The sequence below is a fragment of the Ovis canadensis genome, chromosome 2, assembly GCF_042477335.2.
Source record: "Ovis canadensis isolate MfBH-ARS-UI-01 breed Bighorn chromosome 2, ARS-UI_OviCan_v2, whole genome shotgun sequence".
Taxonomy (NCBI): domain Eukaryota; kingdom Metazoa; phylum Chordata; class Mammalia; order Artiodactyla; family Bovidae; genus Ovis; species Ovis canadensis.
In genome coordinates this window covers 241,839,843-241,863,653 of record NC_091246.1, presented here as the reverse complement: position 1 = coordinate 241,863,653, position 23,811 = coordinate 241,839,843, and the positions used below count along the sequence as shown (strand labels likewise).

Sequence of the window (23,811 nt, the reverse complement as noted above, 5' to 3'; positions counted from 1 at the left end):
ATTTTAATCTTGGCTTTGCAGATTATTAGGATAAAGGATGTTGTGTGTGTTTAGACACACATTAGCTTTAGACTAAAATTATTAAAAATTAAATTCTCTACTGGACATCAGTGACTGAGGATAAAAATCCTTAGTCAAAATTTAGAAAAAAATTAAAACTCACATACCATCATGTAACAAAGAATACTTGCCAAATGTGGAAGACAAACATGGTATCATTAATACCGTGCATATTAAAATTACAGGGTTAAAACCTGCAAATCAATTATGACCAGAGATGGAATGAGAGGCCTCCATGGAAGGAATATGATTAAGAACAAGTCACTTGAGCTGTATCTCTGGTTCTTCAAAATGAAGAAAACGATACCTGCCTACCTCAAAGGGAGCTTATGAGTCTCAAGTGAAATAATATTTAACTGATCTCAACTGTTTTTCACTCTTCCTTAATATGCCAGAGTAATATGACACACTTCCGTTGAGTAACCATGATTTCTCCCAAGATAATGATTTGGGAGAAATCCCAAGGTGCTCATCCAGGTGATTTTGAAATTTGAGAATCAGTGAACTGATCTTTATGAAATCATTCTGCAAATTATAGAGCACCAAAAAAATGGAAAGTCTATTGTTTGGGCAAAACATCAGGTATGGACAGATCTTTAAAAGTTTCACCTTAACAGTTCATACAATTTTTGTGGTATGGCCTACACTAGTCCCAGTTCTTTAAAAAGACACGTAGAGAGGGAAAAAGAAAACTAAAATCAAAATAAAATGAAATCAAAACAAAAACCCATAGTCCCCACTCAAAAATCAGAAGTGTAAAACATACAAACCTAAAATCTTTGACGTCTGCGTCAATCCCATTCTGCACTGGTAAACCATTGGTCTTGTCCATCACATCACCCTCCTCCTTCAAATCTCCTAGCTTATCTCCATCAAACGTACCCTTGTTCTTCTTTTCACCTTTGTCGTTTTCATCACTGTCTGCATCCCTTGGGCCCTGTTTAAAAAATAGCTTCAGCTTCACTAATCATCATCAACTAATAATAGCGGGCAACCACCATGGACACCGGACTACACTAGATGCTAATTAGAACAGGAATAGTATCCATGACCTTTCAAGACATTACAATCTAATTAACAGACAACACAAAGGCAGGAACACTGCAGAAAGTCTTGCCAAATGGGGGAGACAGACATACATTTATGTTACAGAGTTTAGGACAGTCTTATCATGCCCAATGTCCCACCACCCCATTTTTTTTCCTTTCTACCCAAAGCCCAACCACAACTTTGTATTTCTTAGTTCCATTTCTCTACTCTAAAATCTAACTCTCTAGAATAAGCATGGTTCCTAATAATCCCCAGGAATTATAGCTAATATTATACTTGGGAAGTATTAAGCCTACAAAATGAATTTCCTACTTCTACTGCCTATGTAAACTTCTCCCTTACTTCTGAATATTGAATTAAGTGTGATCTAACATCATTCCAATTCAATTACTCTATACCCTTCATGTTGGGATATATGCCCTGCCAATTTGAACCACCACCACCCCAATTCCACCCAATGTCTCACTGCTTACTGAAACAATAAATCACTAATCATCCTTAACTTGAATTTTTAAAATCCTTCAAAACATGTTAAATCTAACTAAAATTCTTTCACAAAGAGTACTCTAAGTGTTTAGTTGTCATCCACTGCCTGTCCATACATACCAAGGATTACATGGGAGCATATTAAGGCAAATCATTGATACAACAGAGTTTATCTCTGAAGTACTTCAAACTAAAAAGACTGAAAGACTGGACCTAAATGGACTGATGCGGTGCAAAGCACACCGATGTCCTGTTTTTTAAAGAAATTAAGTCTGTCTCCTCTTACCAACAATCTAAGTTAAGACATGGACTTCTAAAGCAAATGTCTTGATTTTCAGAATGAAAAGAAGGTTTAGTATAGTGACTTGACATGGTATAGCAAGCTGTGCAAAACCTTACCCAAGGGTTAAATAATTTTTGCTTTTGTAAGACTAGAGAGAGGTAAGTAATCTTGCCTGTCTCCATCACTGACTTCTGATTTAAGAAAGAAACAAACAGACCTAGACCAAAAGAAAGCTCCTGGTAAAAGGTAAGATCCAATCAAAAGATGATGAGAACTACCGCTCAGCATCTCCAGTCACCACAACCAAATTTCAGTGGGGAGGGTGGGGACCACAAATGGAAGATAAAGCAGCAGACACAGCTGTGAATGGGTAGGCCTGCAAATGCAAAATAAAAAGATGCTCTTAAAGTAGTTCTTAGCCACCCTGACACCGGAAGACTAGACACAGGGACACTTGACAATCTTAGACCTTTCAACAACCAATTCAAAGCCCATTTTGCTGTTAAAACCACCCTCTACTCAAAAGTAACACAGAAAAAGAAAGACTTCATGGCTAATACGAATAAAGGAATATAGACCAGAAGGAATTTAGAAAGGATATACCACTTAGTTTCATGTAGCAGCAAGATCGTAAACTATAGTTTTGGCAGCAAATGAGATGTAACTTTCACATGTTCAAAGTGTAACACTGATACTGGTTCGAAGAGTAAATGAGAGCTAATTAAGCATGACACTGAGATCCCAAGCCAGACAAAGTATCACAGGATTCTAAAGACAGAAAGAGCTTTCAAAATGTCTAGAAATAAAGGTATGCTCCCTCTTCCTGCAAAGGTAAAACTGACAGAAGCTATGTAGTAATTTTCATATCCCCAGCACTGAATACACTACAGGACAGAAGTTCAAAACATAAGACAAAGAAAACAAAGAAAAAAAGTCCTGCAAAACTGAACTGCCAAAATAAGGATCTTCCCATTCTATTTATCATCAGGTAAGTGTTCAAGAGATGGTAATGAACAAGTCCACCTGAATTAGATACCACTAACATCAATAATTTTTAAAGGTATTTTAGGACTATCCCACCAACACATTTAAATAATCTTCCACAAATCTACAAATCAAGTCACTGGCTCAGGAGCGGCAGGCAGTTCAGTTCCAATTTCTCACGAGGAGTTCAGTCTACAGGAAAAAAATGGTAAGGAAATGCAATAAAGCAGCAGTAGGAATTTTCACCAAGCAAATAATCTGAGTACAGAAGAGGCTCACTCACCAAATCAACATTTTTCATGATCCTTTCTCAGTGACCCTTCACAAGGGCTTGCTGAGAAGCTGCTCCCCCTGTAAGCCAACTGCCCTAACCTGAACACTTAGTCACTGATATCTACTTTCTCAATTATACTGCCAAGGGCTAGATTTTCAAAGATGTCCCTGGGATGGGCTGGTTTTTGTCCATGTTATACAGTCTATTTACATAAAATAGTTACCTAGTTTTCTACTCCGACTAGGCTATTAATGCCTCAGCAAAACACAGAACAGGCAGGATGACTTCCATACCTGACTTGGATGGGTTATAGGGGATATTTCTATTAGGCAAAAAATCATGAAGATGAACATTTATGATGTCTACTTTTCTGTACATGGGTCATAAAAAGTTTTAACAAATTCAGTAAATCAACAAAAGCACTAAATTAAACCAGTTGACATGAAGTCTGATTTACGAATGATACCAAGAGCACAAGTGGGAAGCTATCCTGTCAAAAGTCTGCTATTAAAAGAGAATATAGAATACAGAGTTGGGGATCATAAAAATGGTCTCTTGGAAATCTGAGGACCCTAGTGAGAGAGTAAGACTATATTTGGGCTGCTCTGTTTTATGGAGTTGTAAAGTTTTTTTTCATGTTTAAGGTAACGTATTCTTTTAGGAAAATACTAACCCAGATTGCACAGAACCTACAGTCTATCTCAACTGTTAACACTTACTGGACTTTGGACAGGTCATTAAACCTGAGTCTGAGTTGTCTTATCTATAAAACAGGGATCATTTTGTTTAAAACAGAGTAGTTGTAAACATCAATGAAATGATGTATATGTAAAAGTTTATTATAAAGTAAAAAACACTGTGTACAAGTATGACACTAGTGAGAACTATGCACTGGGAGAGTGTTTCTTATGTAACACTGTGATATTAACATTAAAAATGAAGGCTCCCATTAAGTGGTTTAACTCAAATAAAAGTGTACAGCCAACCGGCCCTCTCAGATACACTGTCCTTTGCATAGCGCAGTGGCTCTATGGTTGGTATCAAACATCACAATCTTTTAAAAATTTGCAAGTGACTGGGCTTTCTCGAGAGATTCTAATTTAACTTGTATGCAGAAGTTCCCACAAACCTAAGTTTTTCTTCCAATAAGCACTCACAGTTGAGAACCACTCTGTGTATGTTAAGTCGCTTCAGTCACGTCCGACTCTTTGCGACCCTGTGGACTGTAGCCCGCCAGGCTCCTCTGTCCATGGGGTTCTCCAGGCAAGAATACTGGAGTGGGTTGCCATGCCCTCCTCCAGGGGATTGTACCCACCCAGGGATCAAACCCAAGTCTCTTATGTCTCCTGCACTGGCAAGCGGGTTCTTTATCACCAGCGCCACCTGGGTAGCCCAAGAACCACTAAAATTAAGTCCAAATAAGCATCCTAGAGACAGGAGTTACATTCTTCTTTTTTGTCACATATTGCCCAGTGCAAATTAATACTAAAAAGCCTATTAACTAAATGAAATAAAAAACAAAGATGGATTAATAGCATCCTCCTGTTTTAGGCTCTCTCTAGATGAATTTCAATTCAAAACTGTAATCCAAACATAGCCCTCAGACAGTGCTCAAAATGCAAGAAGCCAAGCCCACTCAAAATCCCTAGAGTAGGGCCAAGGAGTGTTCTTGAGAGATCAGATGACAGACCATAACATTAGAATATGTTCTGTTGCCTCATATCGAAGAACTGAGAGAAGAGCTGAAAACTATGTACTATGGAGATCAGAATCATTCAGTCTAGATCACCTTTCTCAAAAGTTTCATCTTTCTAAAAAAGGGAATGAATATATCAGGGAATATTAATTTGGAATGAAGTCAGAGAAATGAGAACTTAATTTTTCCTGTTACTGCAGAGATTTTACCTCAAAGCTCCATGTGGCAGAAGTCACAGTCAGTAAGATAAGTAATTTTTATTTTTTCTCAAAGGACTATTTGTGTATTTTCTTGATAAACCAGTCCAAAAACTAAAATATTGGTTTCCCTGTGTACACTTCTCAATTTTTCACAAAATGCCACCCAAAACCAAAATGTCAACTTTCCTTAAAGTTCAGCAGTTTTGGCTTCACTAGTAATAAAGAAATTTCAAATATCTAAAAAAATGAGTAAAAGTTTGAAATTACTAGTCATGAATTACTTTTAAATTAATATATTAAATATGATGCTATTGTGAGAAACTAATAAACAGGACAGTGGAACATATACTATGGCCAGAAGATGTGAAATTAGAACACTGAATTCAGCTCCCACTGCTTCCCTTCTAAACCCCATTCTCCTCACTACAAATTTTCATAGGGACAACATCTACCTCTTGTTTCAGGTATTTAAACAAGGCAATTCATGACTGTGCAATCCCTTTTAAAAGATTCTTAAAAATATTTTATCCAATTTTGCCCACTACCTTTCTCAGACTCAACCAGTCTCACTCACCTCTACTACCCCTAAAGCTTCAAACTTGCTTGATACCTTATGTTTCCCCCCTGGAAAGACTATGGCTTTCATCATTAACCCCTCTGTCCCAGTAACTTTTCTGAAATATCCATACACAATCAAGCCACCAACTTGTGTGTGTGTGTGTGTGTGTGTGTGTGTGTGTGTGTGAGAGAGAGAGAGAGAGAGAGAGAGAGAGCGCGAGCGAGAGAGAGAGTCAGTCAGTCAGTCATCTTTGACTCTTCACAACCCTAGGGACTGCAGCCCATTAGTCTCCTCTGTCAATGGGATTTCCCAGGCAAGAATACTGGAGTGGGTTACCATTTCCTCCTCCAAGAGATCTTCCCAACCCAGGGATCGAACCCATGTCTCCTGTGTTGGCAGGCAGATTCTTTAACGTTGAGCCACCAGAGAAGCTCCACCACCTATTATTACATTTCATCAAATCTGAGGCACCATCAATTTATAAGACATATCATCTTATGTGTTGCAAAGGAAACACTGGCAATTAAAACATATCCAATTTCAAAATGAACAGAAGTTGGGAGGTATGCAATTTAAAAACAGTGGAGCATGGAATATACCATGCACTGTATATATGACACCCAATTCCTGGTGTGCAAAAAAATAAGAAAAGTGTTCCCCTCTGTTGTATTACCACCAAACCCAGCAGGAAAAAGAGATGAAAACCATAAAAGGTTTCCTGAAAGTTGCATGGCTTTTTTTTTCTTTAACTTTTTATTCAGTCAGTGTCTAAAATCTTGTCTAAAAGCTTGACATTGCAAAGCAGAGCACAAAGATTTCTTGTTCAAGGGAAGCTCAAGTCTGAAGGGGCTCCATCCTGAGATAAAAGTTTCTGAATTGAAATCTTCCAATAAAACTATATTATCAGTATTTATGATACTTCAATTGTATATAAATCATCTGTGGGTTGTATAAATCAACTGCAGACTTTGATTCAATAGTCTGGAGTTGAATCTGAGAGTTGTCATTTCTAATAAGCTCCCAGATGCCAATAATGCTACTGGCCCAAGGACTACGTAGCCCAAGATTTTATAAGACTTACAAAGTATTTTCATATATTATATACTACATAGCCATATGAATAAGACTTTCTGCAAGTGAAGAAATCAAGGTCCAGTTAAGACTCAAGTCCCTGCATTACATTACACGAAGTTTTTAAACAAAATCTACTGAAACAACACTGACTGCCTGAAACAAATGCACTGGAAACTTGAAAAGCAAGTTATCAAGTTTTGTGATCTAAGTGAATTTCTATGAGTGTGCACGTAACCTCCAGGTCAGAAAGCAGCCAGTCTCTACAAACAAGCAGAAAGGTCTTCCCAATATATATATATATTTTTTCTAAAAACCTTTCCACCCAATGCCTAAAAACATAGTAAATACATACGACTTTATAACCACCCAAAACCATGCTTTGTTTTATTTCGGGGTGTTTGAGCGGGCGGGTAAGGGGATGTCTTTAACCCAGGAATAAAGGAAATAAATCAAATTTAAAAACCTGACTCTGACTTAACTGGTATTCTGAATTTTCCCATTATTCTGAAAACTGCTACCCTGAAGTTTCTGATTCATACTTGGAATACTACCAAAAACTTCCAGTGGGTGCTGAGAACAAAACACTGCTGTCGGATTCTTATCATCAGCATGCAAGCACTCTTATCACAAAAGCCAAAATGACTGAGTCCATTTTTATATTCTAAATGAACTTAAGAAAGGCTCAGGAAAGCTAGACAGGGTTAAATACCTTCATTCAAGCTTTAACCATAAAACAACTTTACTGAAAATGGAAAACCAAAGTGATTACTTTAGTTCTAAACCCCTTTAACTGAGCAGTTCCATTAGAGTCTGGTACTTGATTTGAGGTGTACATTCATTATGCCATTAGGGATGATGTTTTTAGCTCTTGGGGGTTTAAAATGGAGCTTCTCTGAGGCTAACCAGGAGAAATGCTGGTATGATCACCTAAAAAGAAAAACATCTGAATGCTCTAATCCGTAAACCACCAATGACTACTCTTTAGAAAAACTATATACTGAAAGCAGATATTCTGTCTTCCTTGGTCTCTGAACTCAGCGCTCTAAAAGACAAAATAGATTTTTTTTTCTTAAAAATAAAAAAAGGCTCACCTCTTTCCAGATGTATGCATACCATGACAACCAGAAAGTGATTCAGGTTTCCATGACCAGAGCTGTGGTCAAATGTCACCTTAACCAACAGACAGACAGCAAAACCAAGAGAAGCACAAGAGCAGCAGGAAACAACCAAAAAGCTGATAAAGCAGGTCACTGATCCCAGTTCTCCATCCACTATAAGATTAGATGTGCCAAAGTGATGGACTGACGTCACCGGTCAGTCTTCCTGTATCACCATTTAGGTGCAACTCAAGTCAAAATACAGGATAATGTTTCATTACACACAACCTTCCTTCTGAGAAACTGGAATACAGATTTGGAGAATTTTCATTTATCTTTATGCAAACTTCAGAAACTCAGTAAAGCAGATGCTTTTTAGAGAATTCAATTTTCTGACCTCTATCTTGAGGTCTTAGCTTCCCCTGGTAACAATACTACAAAAGAGCTAGAAATCACCTATCTCTCAAGACAAGTAAGGATAGAAGCCACCTTTACAAAATCAAATAAGGACATGGAATACAAAAGACACATCTTCATCATAGATTAACTAATGAAATAATTGTTTAAAAAGGAAAAAATAATAAATCGGCCACAGTGTTTTACCTTTCTCCTACTTCTAATTATTTTTCTGCTTCCTACAAACTTCACGGCTTCCCTCATAACTCAGCTGGTAAAGAATCCACCTGCAATGCAGGAGACCCCGGTTTGATTCCCGGGTTGGGAAGATCCACTGGAGAAGGGACAGGCTTCCACTGGATAGTGGATACCCACTCCAGTATTCTTGGGCTTCCCTTGTGGCTCAGCTGATAAAGAATCCACCTGCAATGCAGGAGACCTGGGTTCAATCCCTGGGTTGAGAAGGGAAAAGCTACCCACTCCAGTATTCTGGCCTGGAGAATTCCATCGACTTTATAGTCCATGGGGTCGCAAAGAGTTGAAGACGACTCAGTGACTTTCACTTTCACAAACTTCACAGTAACCCAGGCACATGTCTGGTGGCTAATGCTCAAGACTTAGAAGCTGTCCAAAAAAAAAAAAAAAGAAGAAGAAGCTGTCCACACATGATAGAGAATTCACGGCAAGAATCTCAGAGGTTCCAGTGCACCACAGTGATGACTTAGCTATGACTTTTCTCCTAAGTAAATACCTAAAAGTTATAGGCAGAAGTTGTACTTCCCTGATGGCTCAGTGGTGAAGAATCCACCTGCCAATGCAAGAGACTTGCAGGAGATGTGGGTTCAATCCCTGAGTCGGAAAGACTCCCTAGAGAAGGAAATGGCTACCCACGCCAGTATTCTTGCCTGGAAAATCCCATGGACAGAGAAGCCTGGCAGGCTACAGTCCATGGGGTTGAAGAGTCAGATACAACTTACCAACTAAACCACAACATAGGCAGAAGTTAGAAGGCGGCACTTCCTCTGAGCAAAGTGTACTCAAGATGAGCAAAGTGTGAGAGGTAAGAAAAAGAGGTGAGCTGGGGATAAGTTGAAAGAAGGGAAGAAGTAACACCCTTCTTCCCATGAGACAACATGCAAATGATCATTTTGCCTGATCTCATTCCTCACATCCAAAGGGTAGATCTGTTCTTCCCAAAAAGCCTCTTAGGAAGGTTCAAATGCAAGCAGTATTTTCCAGTCTGACCTATGAGCCACTGAACCTATGTCTCTGCAGGGTTAAAAGACCCAGAAATTAATTGGGTCAACTTTGGAACAGCTAGTATGCAAGAATCAAGACAAAAGCCCCAGTTTGGTCCCTTGCTCTTCCTAAATGTTATAAAAATGAATGAGCCTGTTCTGGCTTAATTCCTCAAACCAAACTTCTAGATGTAAAGCTGGGAGAAATTCAAACCAGCCTCTTAAATAAGCTCATTTCACTCCCCCTGCCCCACTCTTTTTTTCCTTTTTTTGGTAGAATCAAAAGCTCCAGCCACATGTCAAGTGTCAATGTTCACTGAAGCATTACTTTTGACATGAGTAGAATAAAGTTAACTCCAGGTGGATTCTGCTTACCTTGGAGGCCACCTGTTAACATTTTCCTGACAACCAAGTCAGCAACCATTCATTTAGTGTCCACTAACATGTTGTTGACACTAAATTAGTTTCAAGTGGAACTGGGAAAATAGAACCAAGCCTCGGATACCTAGCAACAGATGTCTAATGATAAAAATACTAACAATAAATGCTACTAAGATAATAGAATGTAAGACAGTTATAAAGGTAAAATTATTAATATGATTTGCGGGAAAGGAGGTCTCTTAAAATGACTGCCAACAGAAGTATTAGCCCAAAAAAACTTCAGGGAGACAGTGCTTTGAAAAGGTACAAATCATGTTGGGTCAAGAGAAAAGTAAGGAAGAAAGAGTTAGGGTGCCTTTTCTGATCTTCCTACCTATGACCTGGAATATGAAACCAGTCAAAGAACACAAAATGAGGAAGATTCAAACAGAAATGCATCTTAAGACTTTTAGATCTGTAAAGTCAATGCTATAAGAAAGAACTAGTCTTGAGAAAGGCTATCGAAGATGCTTGAGGAAGACTACTTAAGACTTAAAAAGGGAAGAGGCTACAGAGATGCTGCTTTGGCTAGAATTTAGCATCAGAGAAGTCAATGGTGATGAATCTGAAAAAATTTGCAACACAGAATTAACAGAACTTCTGATTTCCTGATAGACTGTGTATGAGAAGCAAAGTTATTCAAAGAGGGCCAATGATCATTTCATAATTAAAGCTTACTAGCAAAAACAAGAATGAACCCACGTTATCCGATCCATTTTAAGGACCCTCAGGTATTGGCAAATCACTGCTCTCTGATCTACTCCCTACTGACATCCGCCTTAAGCTCTGTGTTAATTCCTTCTCTTTTTGTGTGTTTTCTGGAGGACCGATGAACTGAGACCTAGGTTTCAGTTCTTACCTCACATTACTATAAGTGAGTCCCAAAACAACATCCTTTCTCTATTTTTAAAAAGTTTAGTCATATCTCCTGCTGTGTTTGCTGAGATCTAATTGCAATAAAAGTGTTGTTAAAAACTCTGCGATTAGTGCTGTGAATATCTACGGAAACTAAACAGGCATGTTTTTCTTTAGGGGGAAGGGGAAAGAGAGAGAGAGATAGGAACAAGTTCCTCAAGCCAACTTACAAATCCTCCTTTTCTTAGACAGGAATCGCCCGGGGATGAGCTCAATACATACTCCACCATGCTAACGCCTAGTCCCCCACTCTCCGACCGTGGGGACAGTACAGAATTGACCTCACTGTTCACATGGAAACTCTGACCAGGTCTTCTCTGCACCATGATTGGCTGGGAAACTGAATGATCTACAAAAAAGATACACAAGCATGATACAGTGCAGCCAGAGGCTCAAACAAATTACGAGCGATGTCTCATGGATAAACCAATGACTGGGAATCAGGAAACCTGCCATGGTAAATTGAGCCAAAATGTCCTACTGTGTTTTCCCTAAGTATAATATTCTACATAAGCTAATGAAACAGAACACACCCTTCATATATCCAGGACAGCAATACAGTAGTTCACATAACTGGTTTATCTAGCTAAGTGGACAAATTAATGTTTACCCCTGTCAAGTAGCAGAATTCTTTTTAATATATTTTATTGGTAATGTCACTAAAAGGAAATGTGAGTTTACTGCCCTTTTTAAAATAACAACATAATCTGATCTTTTCTGATGACCACGGTCATCTGAGGTTCCATTCTTACACTGCGCTGCAACACAGCACACTGGCTTTTGAATGTTCTGACTCCTCCTTCCCCATCATCTGTCATTTCTTTCTGCTGTCAGTGTGGCTGCCTCTTCAAGTTCTCCCCGTCTCTCTCTTCAGGGGTATCAGTCAGAAACGCATCCATGCCCAGTGACTTATTTGGCCCCAACCACATTTTTAGATAGAGCACCCCATACACAGTACACAGGGGCAATGGGAGGAGAAAGAAACATGAACTTCAAACGGCAGGCATGGATTTTCCAATTCCAAGTATGCTGACAGCAGTACAGAACAAGAAGTTGTAGCTGAAATTACAGTCATTTCAACTAAGACCATTCCTCTGTGGCTAGCACTTCAGCAAAAATATTGAAGATTTGATTTTGCATTAATTATGTTTTAATAAATTACATCATATAAGCTCCTTCATGGCAATTATACTACAGGACAGGACACTGCTTGACATGCTTATGTCACTGATGTAAAATTCATGACTTGCCAATTGCTGAGGAAAGGAGCTCTAAGACAGGCATAAATCACAGTACAGATGCTAGATCTAGATTACCTGATGTTCCCCAGGCACTGTCTCGCCATTGATCACCCAGGAATATTCCTTTTGGTCCATCTTTGCTGGATTCATCTGTTTCCCAAAACTTTTTACCTGGCAAGAGCTGCTGCAAATTAAAAATAATAGATGCTTTTAAAGAATTCATAAAGGATGAAAGTACAGCAGTCAACACTTTCTTTTAGACAAGGGTACTGAAGATGCTCACGTGCCCCCGAAGGTCTTTAATTACAGTGTTCTGACTCTGCAGACTGTCCTCAGAGCGCTACTTTATCTTTCGTAAAAGTCACAAAGAGGCCTAATGCAAGCAGGGCTACAGATCAACCCATCACAATAGAGGCTCAGCTTAAACATCTGGAATTATTCACTTAATCTATGCCAAGATTTTTAAGGGGGGAGGGAGGGGGACTCACATTAGACCTATCAGCTAACTGCTCACTAAGAAGATTCTTACTGAAAAAGAAAAGTACCTACAACTATTGAAAAGGCTACTTCTGCCTACATTTACACTAACTGACCCTACAAAGTTACTCAAGCTTGGGCATTAACTCAGATGCCAGCTATGGAACACTAGAGGCAAAATTTACCTCCTTCATACACAGAGATTCTGTTTAAGCAAAATATTTTCAATACCACAAAGAAAAAACTAAAGCAAACAAAAATCGACAAAAAAACCACTTCCTAACCACAACATTAACCTATTCCAAGATTTTGGAAAGACAGATCAGTTATTCCCCCATTACTGGAAGGGAAATTAAAATCTCCTAACCTCAGTTAATCTTAAGAATACTTAGTAATGCCATTAAAGTGAGTTCACAAAACACTCCATACTTCCTAGAAATGCAGGCATCACTAGCTTTAAATTAGCTTCAACCAAAGAAATGCAAACCACCCTTCAAGCAAAACACAGTACAGTTCTGCACATGATCGAAGCGTCAGTGGCCCAAGCTGCAAAGTAAATTTCCACTACTATCCCATTATGCTTCATCAGCTTTACTCACTAATGAAACGTCCCTCTTATTTATTCTATGTTTTCACTTCAGCTACTACTAGCCAGACAAGAAACTCAGAAGTTTGAGATAATACTTCATCACTGCTTTTGAGCATAAAAGAACACACCTGAAGAGTTGAATTTCTCAGAGGAAGAGAATAGAAAAGCAGAGAGTGCAAAACATTTGCTCTCCTCCTTGATGATTAAGGTTTTACCTTTCCTATATATAACCGATAACCCAACGATAAGGAGAAACAGCTCAACTCTGCTCTCACTAAAACGCATCTCAGCTTTCCAATCCAACTTCTGGGTTTCTCAGCATCAATTTATTTGAGTTCTATGAAACTATATGGTAGACATGGGTTACTACCTGAACCAAAGCAGTTTCCCACTTATTTTTCAGGCCCTAACATTGTTTCCTGGTCCAACAAGGTCATGAAAAAAAGACCTATGTTGGTCTGACATTTAATTGCACAGATGCACTCATAAGCAGTCAATTCCTAGTGTGCCTCTAGGGTTCACTCTCAAAGAAACAAGGACATAGCTGGTCTGTTAACTTGAAGGACAATGAGGACAGGTGGGAGCAAGAGCCCAGACCACAGCTAAGCAATGGAGGCAGGAAGCCCTAGACTAAACAACTTTGATGTGCCCTAGGGCAAAATGCAGGACTGCCCTGGGCCTCATTTTCTTTGTACTAATGAAGGAGATATTTTTCAGGATGCTGTGATGATTAGAGATATTGTAGATATGCACCTAATACAATGTCCACCACAAAGGAGGTTCTCAATAAAAGTATTCAGTGGCATTACACCAAGGCAAAACAGCTGTAAACCGCAGAAGGGACAGTGAAAATTAACGTGCACTATTCATGCACAACTCAAGAATTCTTGTTTTAAACTTCTCTTTCTTAATTTCAAAAATGCCCTCTCATAAGACTACAAATAGAAACAGAATTTCTTTCCCTGTTGGTTAGATCCTCCTCCTTCATTTCATATGGAGTGTGAGCAAACAAGAGTCCGCATCAACGTCCTGTGCACCAAAGAACGCCAGCACACGGGACACTCCATCAGCCGGTTAACTTTAGTCTCACATACTGGAAAGACAGCAAAGGTGATGAGATACATTCATTATACTGCTCATCCCTCTCAACACAAATTCGGAAATCTTTACTCAAAACTCAAGCTTCTCTAAGCACCAGCCTCCATGTGCAAACATAGTCTTTCCATAATTTGTCAAACTGCTTACTGAAAGCAGCAGCCCTGAACTCAAGGCTTCAAAAATGACTTCTACGACCCTGCCTTCTTTCACTGCAGCTTGCCAGGTCGTTATAACATGCAGTGCCAGTAAAAGCAGGTCCACATAAAGCCAGCCATTTTCAGGTCAACTTCTCTCAAAAGGAAACAATAATACAAGAAACTTGTAGAAAGGTACTAAAAAGCAGAGACTGTATTTCAAAGTGGTAACAGACGCAACGAATCTCAAAGGGATACAGTTGCCCCTTGGTATTCATGCAGGACTGGTTCCAGGAGCCTCCTTGGATACCAAAATTCTCAGATGCTCAAGTCCTTTATATAAAATGATATAGTACAATGCACACAATGTGTACATATCAAAAAATTCAAGACTACAGTCAGATACTAATGGTGTCTCCCACCATGAACAGTATCTATAAATATAAATCCTAAAGAGGTGCTAGGAGCAGTCCCCAAAGTACTAAAACCCCGTACGATCTGGCAAAGTAGCCAAGAAGATCAATTAACTTATTACTAATAAAAATGGCAGGGAATGAAAAAGAAAGTCTGTAAGAGATAAAGAAAAAGAAAGCAGCAGAGGAAGGCAATAACAAGTCAATTCTCCTAAAGTCTCTGCCTCTAGGTAATCAGTCCCTCATGTGACTCCCCCTCTTCCTTTGACTGTGGGCTGAACCTAGTGACTTGCTCCTAAGCAACAATACAAAGCAAAAATGACTGGAGTGTTGCTTTCAAGACTTAAGAACTGACTTCTATCTTGTTTCTGCTCCTCTCTCACCCTAGTTTTAACAAAACTAGCTGCTATATTGTGAGCTGCCCAATAGAGAGACACATATGGCAAGGAACCAAGAGAGGTCACTGGACATTAATTTGTTAGGGACTGAGGTCCTCAGTCTAACAATCTGCAAGAAACTTGATCCTAATATCAATCACGTGAGTGAGCCTGGAAGCAGTTCCTTCCCCAGTTGGGACTTTGAGATGACTGTAGCCCCAGCTGGGGCTGAAATCTTGACTGCAGCTTGTCAGGGACCCTGAAATAGATAATCTTGCAAAGTCATGACTGGGATCCTGTTTTGAGCCACTAAATTTTGGGGGAATTTAGTACGCAGCAATAGATAACTAATATAGCCGTGAATATACACAAGGGTTTTCTTACATTTAAAATATCTTTAAGATTTTGTTTTCAAGAAGCAAGTCTTGTTCTACTTCTAATATTTGTTAATTTTGAAAAAATTTCATCTGTTTCACTTTGTCTTATAGCCCTTCTGTAATAAAAAGAAAAAATTACTAGTTTTCTTAAATTCTGCAAAATTAAATGGATTTAGATACATTAAGCTTACTGAGAATTAGTAGCAATCACAAAACCAGGAGTCATCTAAGATACTGTTTGAACCTGATCATACTAAAAGGAGCTGTAATCTACTGAATATAAAACAAAGTGATAATGAGTATCCAATTATTTCAAATTAAGATTCAAGCCCTCTAAAGATTAACATCATCCATAAGTAAGTGAAGTCGCTCAGTTGTGACCGACTCTTTGCGACCCCATGGACTGCAGCCCACCAGGCTCCTCCATCCAAGGAATTTTCTAGGCAAGAGTACTGGAGTGGGTTGCCATCTCCTTCTCCAGGGGATCTTCCCGACCCAGGGATCAAACCCAGGTCTTCTGCATTGCAGGCAGACGCTGTCTGAGCCACCAGGGAATCCCCAACATCATCCATAGCACAGGCTAAAGCATCCAGGTTCACCAACCTGCAGACCTTCCCTTCTTGCTGCCATCATTCAGTCACTAAGTTGTATCCTTTGAGACCACATGGATTGAAGCATGCCAGGCTGTCCTCCACTATCTCCCAGTTTGCTCAGATTTATATCCATTAATTCCTGTCCATTAAAACTTCACATAAGCCACACCTAAATTCAATCACCAAACATTCAAATGCAACTTGTTTATGAAAAAGATGGTTACTGCTTACCCCATCAAGACTGCTCTCTGACAGGAACAAAGAACAGATCACAGCAGAAGTTTACAGAATTCAATTTAAAGAAAGATTAAGCAGTAAGAGGATTAAAAGATTTGACAATTCTAAAGGAAGATAAGGGAATTCGGAATTGGTCCAACAAAAGAAAAGGAGAGCCAGGGAGTCAGATGAAGAAGGCAGTATTGTCCAGTACCCAAGTTTAGGGAGAGCCAATAGGATGCACAAACAAGTCTGTCCTTATAAAAGCAATTACCGCATCAGACTAGACAGCAGTGTGGGTACAGTAGCCACTAAAAACATCCAAGTTCCCTGGCTCAGACTCTGCTTACCAAGCAAACTTCTTAAGAGAACTCTGTTTCCGCCTACAGCCAAACATGCTGATCCACTTGAGAACTGCTCTCTCTCTTTATAAATTAGTAAACAGCATTTTAGTTTTCATACACTCATCTCTTGCAGTTCTAGTTAGTACAGGTCAGTTCTATAATCCAATCAGCTCTAAATTAGTGCATCCCCTTTAAGACATACAAATTGAGAACCAGGGTTTGGGAGGCCCTACCATCTGACAACAGCAATGCAACAGGCCTTGTACTCTTCCTTGTACGGTCTCATTATGTGGGATTTCTAACTGCCCCTCCAATAGTATCTGTTCTTCAGTCTTAAGAAGAAAAACTCATACACTATTTAATACCAGCTTGAATTACAGGTTTGTAAAAGAAAAGACTTAAGAAGAGTGAAGAAATCAAGTAAGCTTATCCATGAAGCTTCTCAAGAAGAAAGTAGAAACCAAGCACCACTGGTTTATAAGCAATGTCAGCTACTTGGGAAACCTCTATAAATTTTGTTTGGAAACACTTTAAAAAAAAAAAAAGAAGACAACACACAAAGCTACACTTGCACAATCGACCATCACATTAACCCCTACCAACACCCCTTTAAACAAAAGTGTTCTAAAAGGCTAAGAACATCAAAAACCTTCAGGCTTCTTATTTTAAGAAGTAATATCATGGGTAAAGCACACACAACTACTCTGAAATCGTTTTTAAAACCAGACAAATAAAACTGTCTTCATGTTCCAACTGTGTTGAATTTATTCATCTAGGTCTCAGTTTTCTCACTGATAAAATGAACTATTACAAACACTGAATGTTATAGCATGTAACAACGCAAAACTCAAGAGTAACCAGTCAGAGTTAGCTGTTAATATTATTTAATAACAAAATAGTAACCAACAGACTTCACACTACTAATGGCAAAGCCAGTGAGATGCTCCTGTGTATACAACTCACAAAAGTGAGCACATCACCCAGCCCACTTCAGTGTGAATCCCATAAAATTAAGAGCCCTAACAAAAACACTGCGAGAAGAACCATGATCACAGCTTTGCAGAAACTAAGAGGCAAGCCGATTATTAAGGACTGGATGTGTTCGACCATACCACCACTAATACCTGAACAGATAGAAACTCCATTAAGTATGCCGTACTCAAGAGGAATAAAATAGGTAACTACTTACACACTCAACATAAGGTACACAGAGCTATCTCTCAAAGCAAAAATTTAGCTTCTTAAAGAGTACAGGGATGCTATAGCCCCAAAGGCATGACCAGGTTTGACCATCTCATGTGGCAATGCAAACTTCCCACACAAGCTTAGTTTCACTGGAGTGTGGCCAATACAGGAATCAAATACCTGACATTTTAACTAGCTGGTAAGATATAGCCCCCTCCAAAATTTTTAATCTCTTGGTAAATATCCTCATTACATTAAAAGAATCTGACATCAACTCAGAGAAAGGGCCACTCAGCACTAATGGCAGTAAAGAAGTACTACTGGTAAACCAATAGCTCTGACTGCGATAACTGTGTAATTTTCAGAAAACCATTCTCAAAACTATTAATGCCCTAAGGGGTTTCCTGGCCCTCCATACCACAGACGGTTGTTGGGAAATGTAGTGAGATAGTTCATAATACTTTATATTATACACATAAAGCTTTATTACTGAAGTTTTAACACAAAACCGCTTACATATAAAAGAATAAATCAATATCCTTTACAAGGCATAAAGAAAAAGCCTTGTACATATATCCATTCACTGTTAGGACAATTCTTTTGGAAAGGATTGTACATTAGGAGTCATGTTCATCTCCTACATTGTTGGTGGAAATGTAAATTGATGCAGCCACTATGGAAAACAATATGGAGCTTTCTTTAAAAACTAGAGTTGTCATATGACCCAGCAATTCCACTCCTGGGCATATATCCAAACAAAACGGGGCATAATCCAAAAAGACACATACACCCCTATATTCATAAGCACCACTATCATGGAAACAGCCAAGTCATGGAAACAACCTAAATGTCCATAAAGAAGCTGTGATATATACATTCAATTAAAAGAGTAAAATCATACTATCTGCAGCAACATCGATGGGCCTAGAGATAACCATAACAAATGAAGTCAGAAAAAGAAAGATAAATACCATATATGTTATCATTTATATGTGGAATCTAAATACGGTAAAAATGAACATACCTATCAAACTATAGACTTACTGATACAGAGAACAGCTGTGTGGTTGCCAAAAATTGAGGCGAAGGTGGGAAAGAGAAGGGTTGGGAGTTTGGGATCGGCAGATGCAAACTGTTACACACATAGGATGGATAAACAACAAGGTCCTACTGTATAGCACAGGGAACTATATTCAACATCCTGTGATAAACCATAATGGAAAAGAACACGAAAAAGAGTATGGGTACATGTGAGACTGAACCAGTTTGCTGTTCAGCAGAAATTAACACACAACACTGTAAAGCAACTACACTTCAATAAATTTTTTTAAATAATAAAAAATTTTAAAGCTAGGTTAAAAAAAAGTCATGTTCATTCCTGAGTTTATCAACACTAAATAATTCAAAGGGGCGTGGGGAAGCTTCACATTCAAAGAATAAAAGCAAAACAGGTGGGAGCAAATTAAATGTTCAATAAGGTACAGCTGTATGCAACAATGTAATGTAAGCTCACCCAAAATAGCTATCATGACTGTATGTAGTATTTATAAAATAACATTAAATTTTAAAAGCAAAATACAAAATCATACATGTAAAGATTGCTTCTCTTCATGGACCCTTCCCTTTTGGATCAAGATTGGAAAGAAAAATAAAAGCTGAAATAGATGTTTGTTGATGTAGTGGGATTATGGATGACTTGTTATAATATACATTTTTATTATGATTTAGAACTGATTTTTAATAAAAACTGAGATAGTGGTACAAAATTCACTACAAATAAATAAGACATTTTCTCTTAGCAGATACATTTCGCTACAACATAATTTCAATGTGACCAAAGTTAGTGGGAATTTTAAGAAAGCTCAGACCACATGCTTCAAATATTTTTAAGCAAGCAGACAGTAACTTCCAGTCCACTTTGAAAACTAGCTTAAATACAGAAAGTTGAAAATGTTCAATGGTTAATCACAGGCTTAATCTTTGGTTTAAAAAAACCAAAGAATATGGTGGTTTTGCTTTCAAGTTTAAGGAATATGATCCTCTAAATTCTCACTTCTCACTTATATATATACTAATTAAGGAAGTGTTCTGCCATCAGTTACTCAATACTTCTATGCAAAGATTATTTTTAAATGTTTATAAACATTTTTGAAGTTTCATTTTATTCAAGTCATAAAAAATTATTGAAAAAAAATCAATGTTTGCTATAACTTTTTCCCACATTTCACTACGAGGCAGCATCATAATCTGCTGCTGTTAATTCACTTCAGTCGTGTCGGACTTTGTGCGACCCCATAGATGGCAGCCCACCAGGCTCCGTCATCCCTGGGATTCTCCAGCCAAGAACACTAGAGTGGTTGCCATTTCTTTCTCCAATGCATGAAAGGGAAGTCGCTCAGTCGTGTCGGACTCTTCATGACTCCATGGGCTGCAGCCTACCATGCTCCTCTGTCCATGGGATTTTCCAGGCAAGAGTACTGAAGTGGGGTGCCACTGCCTTCTCCGATCATAATCTGACATCTAGCAATTCCTACTTAAAATTTTTAGCCTATATGGCAAGATGACTACTAGTGAAAACAAATTTCCATATTAATGGTCTCATAACTAAACATCTTTGTTTAACCAATCTAATACATTCCTTTTAAGAAAAGAAAAAAAGTTTAATTTTTTGCATAATTATAACTGCAGTATATAAAATTAACAGATTTTTAAAAAATATTTTTCTGGGGTTATTAAACTCATCATAATAAGCACTGCTAATAGTTGTATCTAATGTCCTTTAATAACACTTCCACAACTAATGATGAAGTTACACAAATCACTTAGGCCTGGCCAATATGTGGTAATTTGATCTTCTCTCTCCTATCTAGAAAACCAGTACTGCTTTTCTGACTACTGAAAAAAATAAAAGGTTTAGCATCTGAAGTACTTACAGATTTCAAAAAGTAAACTATTACTTGAACTTACACTGAAATGCACAAACCACAGAAGCCACTACTGGAAGTAACAAAAATAGTAAAATAAATAACAAAAAGTCTTTGCCTTGAAGGAAAGATTACAAACCTACCAGGAATCAAAGTGATATAGTTACAAAGCATTTCAAAGTAAGCACACTAACTAGTGTGATGCAGACTGTTAAACTTCACAACCTACAGAGATGAAGAAAGAACAGTACCTGGCACAGGATGGTCAAGGAACGCCTTAAAGGAGGGAGGAGTAGAAAGCGGAAGAGCAAAGGCAGAATTGAAAGCAAGTGGGGCAGGTTGCTGTCGTTCAGTAGCTAAGCTGTGTCTGACTCTGTGCAACCCTATGAATCATAGACGTCAGGCTTCTCTGTCCTGGTGCCCACCAATAAAAAAGAAACCTGGCCACCAACTAGAGGGGCAGTAAGGAGAAGGGGACAAAAGAACAATGAGCTAGCTGCCAGTGAGGCTTAGTGGAGCACTGAAGAGCTGGGCTCTAATCCAACAGGCAGCAACAGAAAATAAAATCATAAAAATTCACTTTAAAAGATTAACTTAACATCCCTTTATTAAGTGGAGTGAGGGAAAGCAAACAGATGCTGGGAAGTCAAGCAAAAAGGTGACTTCAGTAATCTAGCCATAAAATGATAAAAGAAGGGATCTGTGGAAATGGGAGCAGGGAAGGTAATACAAACTGCTGCTTAAATGCCTCGCTCAGCTTTCAAGGCATTTTAAATTATTTAATTTCAAATGGAAGATTCATAGCCCATTATGATGATCAAGAATGAAGTCACTAAGTATACATAAATAAGCCAGTCTACCACTGAAGTTGTCTTAATCAGGAACCTATTCCACAGAGTCAGTTGAGTGCAAAGACCAGAAGACAACAGGATCCAACTATGTAAGAATATGGTGTCACAAGTCTAAATCTACAACTCCAAAGTGTAAAGTTTTAAGGCTGTCCTCAGGATTCACTGCGAGTGAACTAAACTAAAGATAATAAGAATTTGGTAGCTTTGAAATTTTAGGACCACCACAAAATAGAATGAGGTGCAAACAGTTCTTCAACTGAGGACAACTGTTAACTTAAAAATGTACTTGGGGGCTTCCCGGGCTGTCCAGGAGTTAAGACTCAGGGAACACCGCACAGCTGGGTCAAAGAAAAAAAAAATACATTCTTCAAGGAAGCACAAAGCTTTCCCAATGTTCTTTACCACACAAAAAATACAACCACTGTTAACAACTTTATCCTTGAAACTAAACACACTAAAGACATTGGCTGCTCTCATAAAGCATGCTCTTTAAAAAAAAAAAAAAAAATCAGAGATACTGTTAGTACCTCTAGCTCCATAATATTTTGTGGTAAATTAACCTGGGGAAAGTTCCACACTAATTCTTTCTCCACTGCACATCCCTTCCTGAAGCTACTGAAAATAAAGTTTTCTTTATACCGTCCCACTTCAAGTTATTGGAATAGAGCCAAAAGAAACTTCTTTCCTCTGATTAACTTCATAAACAGTAAATTATGTTCAGAAAATGAAGAAATGCCCAAGGTGAACAAAAACTTCCAGATGTTCAAGCTGGATTTAGAAAAGGCAGAGAAACCACAGATCAAATTGCCAACATCTACTGGATCACAGAAAAAGCAAGAAAGTTCCAGAAAAACATCTACTTCTGCTTTATTGACTATGACAGAGCCTTTGACTGTGTGGATCACAACAAACTGGAAAATTCTGAAAGAGATGGGAATACCAGACCACCTGACCTGCCTCCTGAGAAATCTGTATGCAAGTCAAGAAGCTACAGTTAGAACCAGACATGGAACAAAAGACTGGTTCCACACTGGGAAAGAAGTATGTCAAGGCTGTATATTGTCACCCTGCTTATTTAACTTATATGCAGAGTATATCATGCGAAATGCCGGGCTGGATGAAGCAAAAGCTGAAAGAAATATCAATAACCTTAGATATGCAGACGACACCACCCTTATGGCAGAAAGCAAAGAGAAACTAAAGAGCATCTTGATGAAACTGAAAGGAGAGTGAAAAGGCTGGCTTAAGACAACATTCACAAAATGAAGAACATGGAATCTGGTCCCATCACTTCATGGCAAATACATGGGGAAACAATGGAAACAGTGAGAGACTTTATCCTCCTGGGCTCCAAAACCACTGCAGATGATGACTGCAGCCATGAAATTAAAAGACACTTGCTCCTTGGAAGAAAAGCTATGACAAACCTAGACAGCATATTAAAAAACAAAAACATTACTTTGCTAACAAAGGTCTGTCTAATCAAAGCTATGGTTTTTCCGTAGTCATGTATGGATGTTAAGAGGTGGACCATAAAGAAAGCTGAGCGCCAAAGAATTGATGCTTTTGAACTGTGGTGTGAGAGAAGACTCTTGGGGGTCCCTTGGACAGCAAGGAGATCAAACCTAAATCAATCTTAAAGGAAATCCGCCCTGAATATTCATTGGAAGGACTGATGCTGAAGCTGAAGCTCCAATACTTTGGCCACCTGATGCGAAGAACTGACTCACTGGAAAAGACCCTGATGCTGGGAAAGACTGAGGGCAAGAGGAGAAGGGGACGACAGAGGATGAGATGGTTGGATGGCATCAATGACTCGATGGACATGAGTCTGAGCAAGTTCTGGGAGTTAGTGCTGGACAGGGAAGCTGGTGTGCTGCAGTGCATAGGGTCACAGAGTCAGACACAGCTGAGCGACTGAACTGAATTGAACCAGGTTTTTCTGCACAATATAAGGAAAAGCATGTAAGGAAACGACGTTATTATCTTGGCCACCTTTAAGTTACCTATTAATAAGGTCATTTGTTTTTATCTAAGTATAAATTACATGGTTTGATCTACAACATAATCATATTAAAGTTATACTAGGTCTAGACTTTAAATAATTATATCAATGATTACTTGCAATAGTACCTGGGAGTCCAGCACGCAAAAGATAAGCTACCAGGTCACTTAGGAAATCTGTAATGTGCATGAATAAAACCATGAAAACATCTAGTTTGCTTCATGACCTATTCCCCTCGTATTCCACAAGCAGGAA

The 23,811-nt window shown here is 38.6% G+C and overlaps 1 protein-coding gene across 50 annotated transcripts in view; it reads right to left on the bottom strand.

The window, feature by feature from the left end:
* The window catches only part of PUM1 (pumilio RNA binding family member 1), a 122,612-nt gene that overhangs the window by 56,293 nt on the left and 42,508 nt on the right, over positions 1 to 23,811 (bottom strand). For 22 of the 50 annotated variants that reach the window (XM_069574789.1, XM_069574792.1, XM_069574806.1 and 19 more), the window contains exons 4-6: positions 12,049 to 12,157; positions 10,903 to 11,081; positions 831 to 997 (exon numbers count right to left, since the gene is read on the bottom strand). In XM_069574789.1, the coding sequence (XP_069430890.1) occupies positions 831 to 997; positions 10,903 to 11,081; positions 12,049 to 12,157 (455 nt within the window). The remainder of the gene's footprint in view (positions 1 to 830; positions 998 to 10,902; positions 11,082 to 12,048; positions 12,158 to 23,811) is intronic. The other 28 variants (XM_069574791.1, XM_069574795.1, XM_069574793.1 and 25 more) reach the window with 2 other exon arrangements.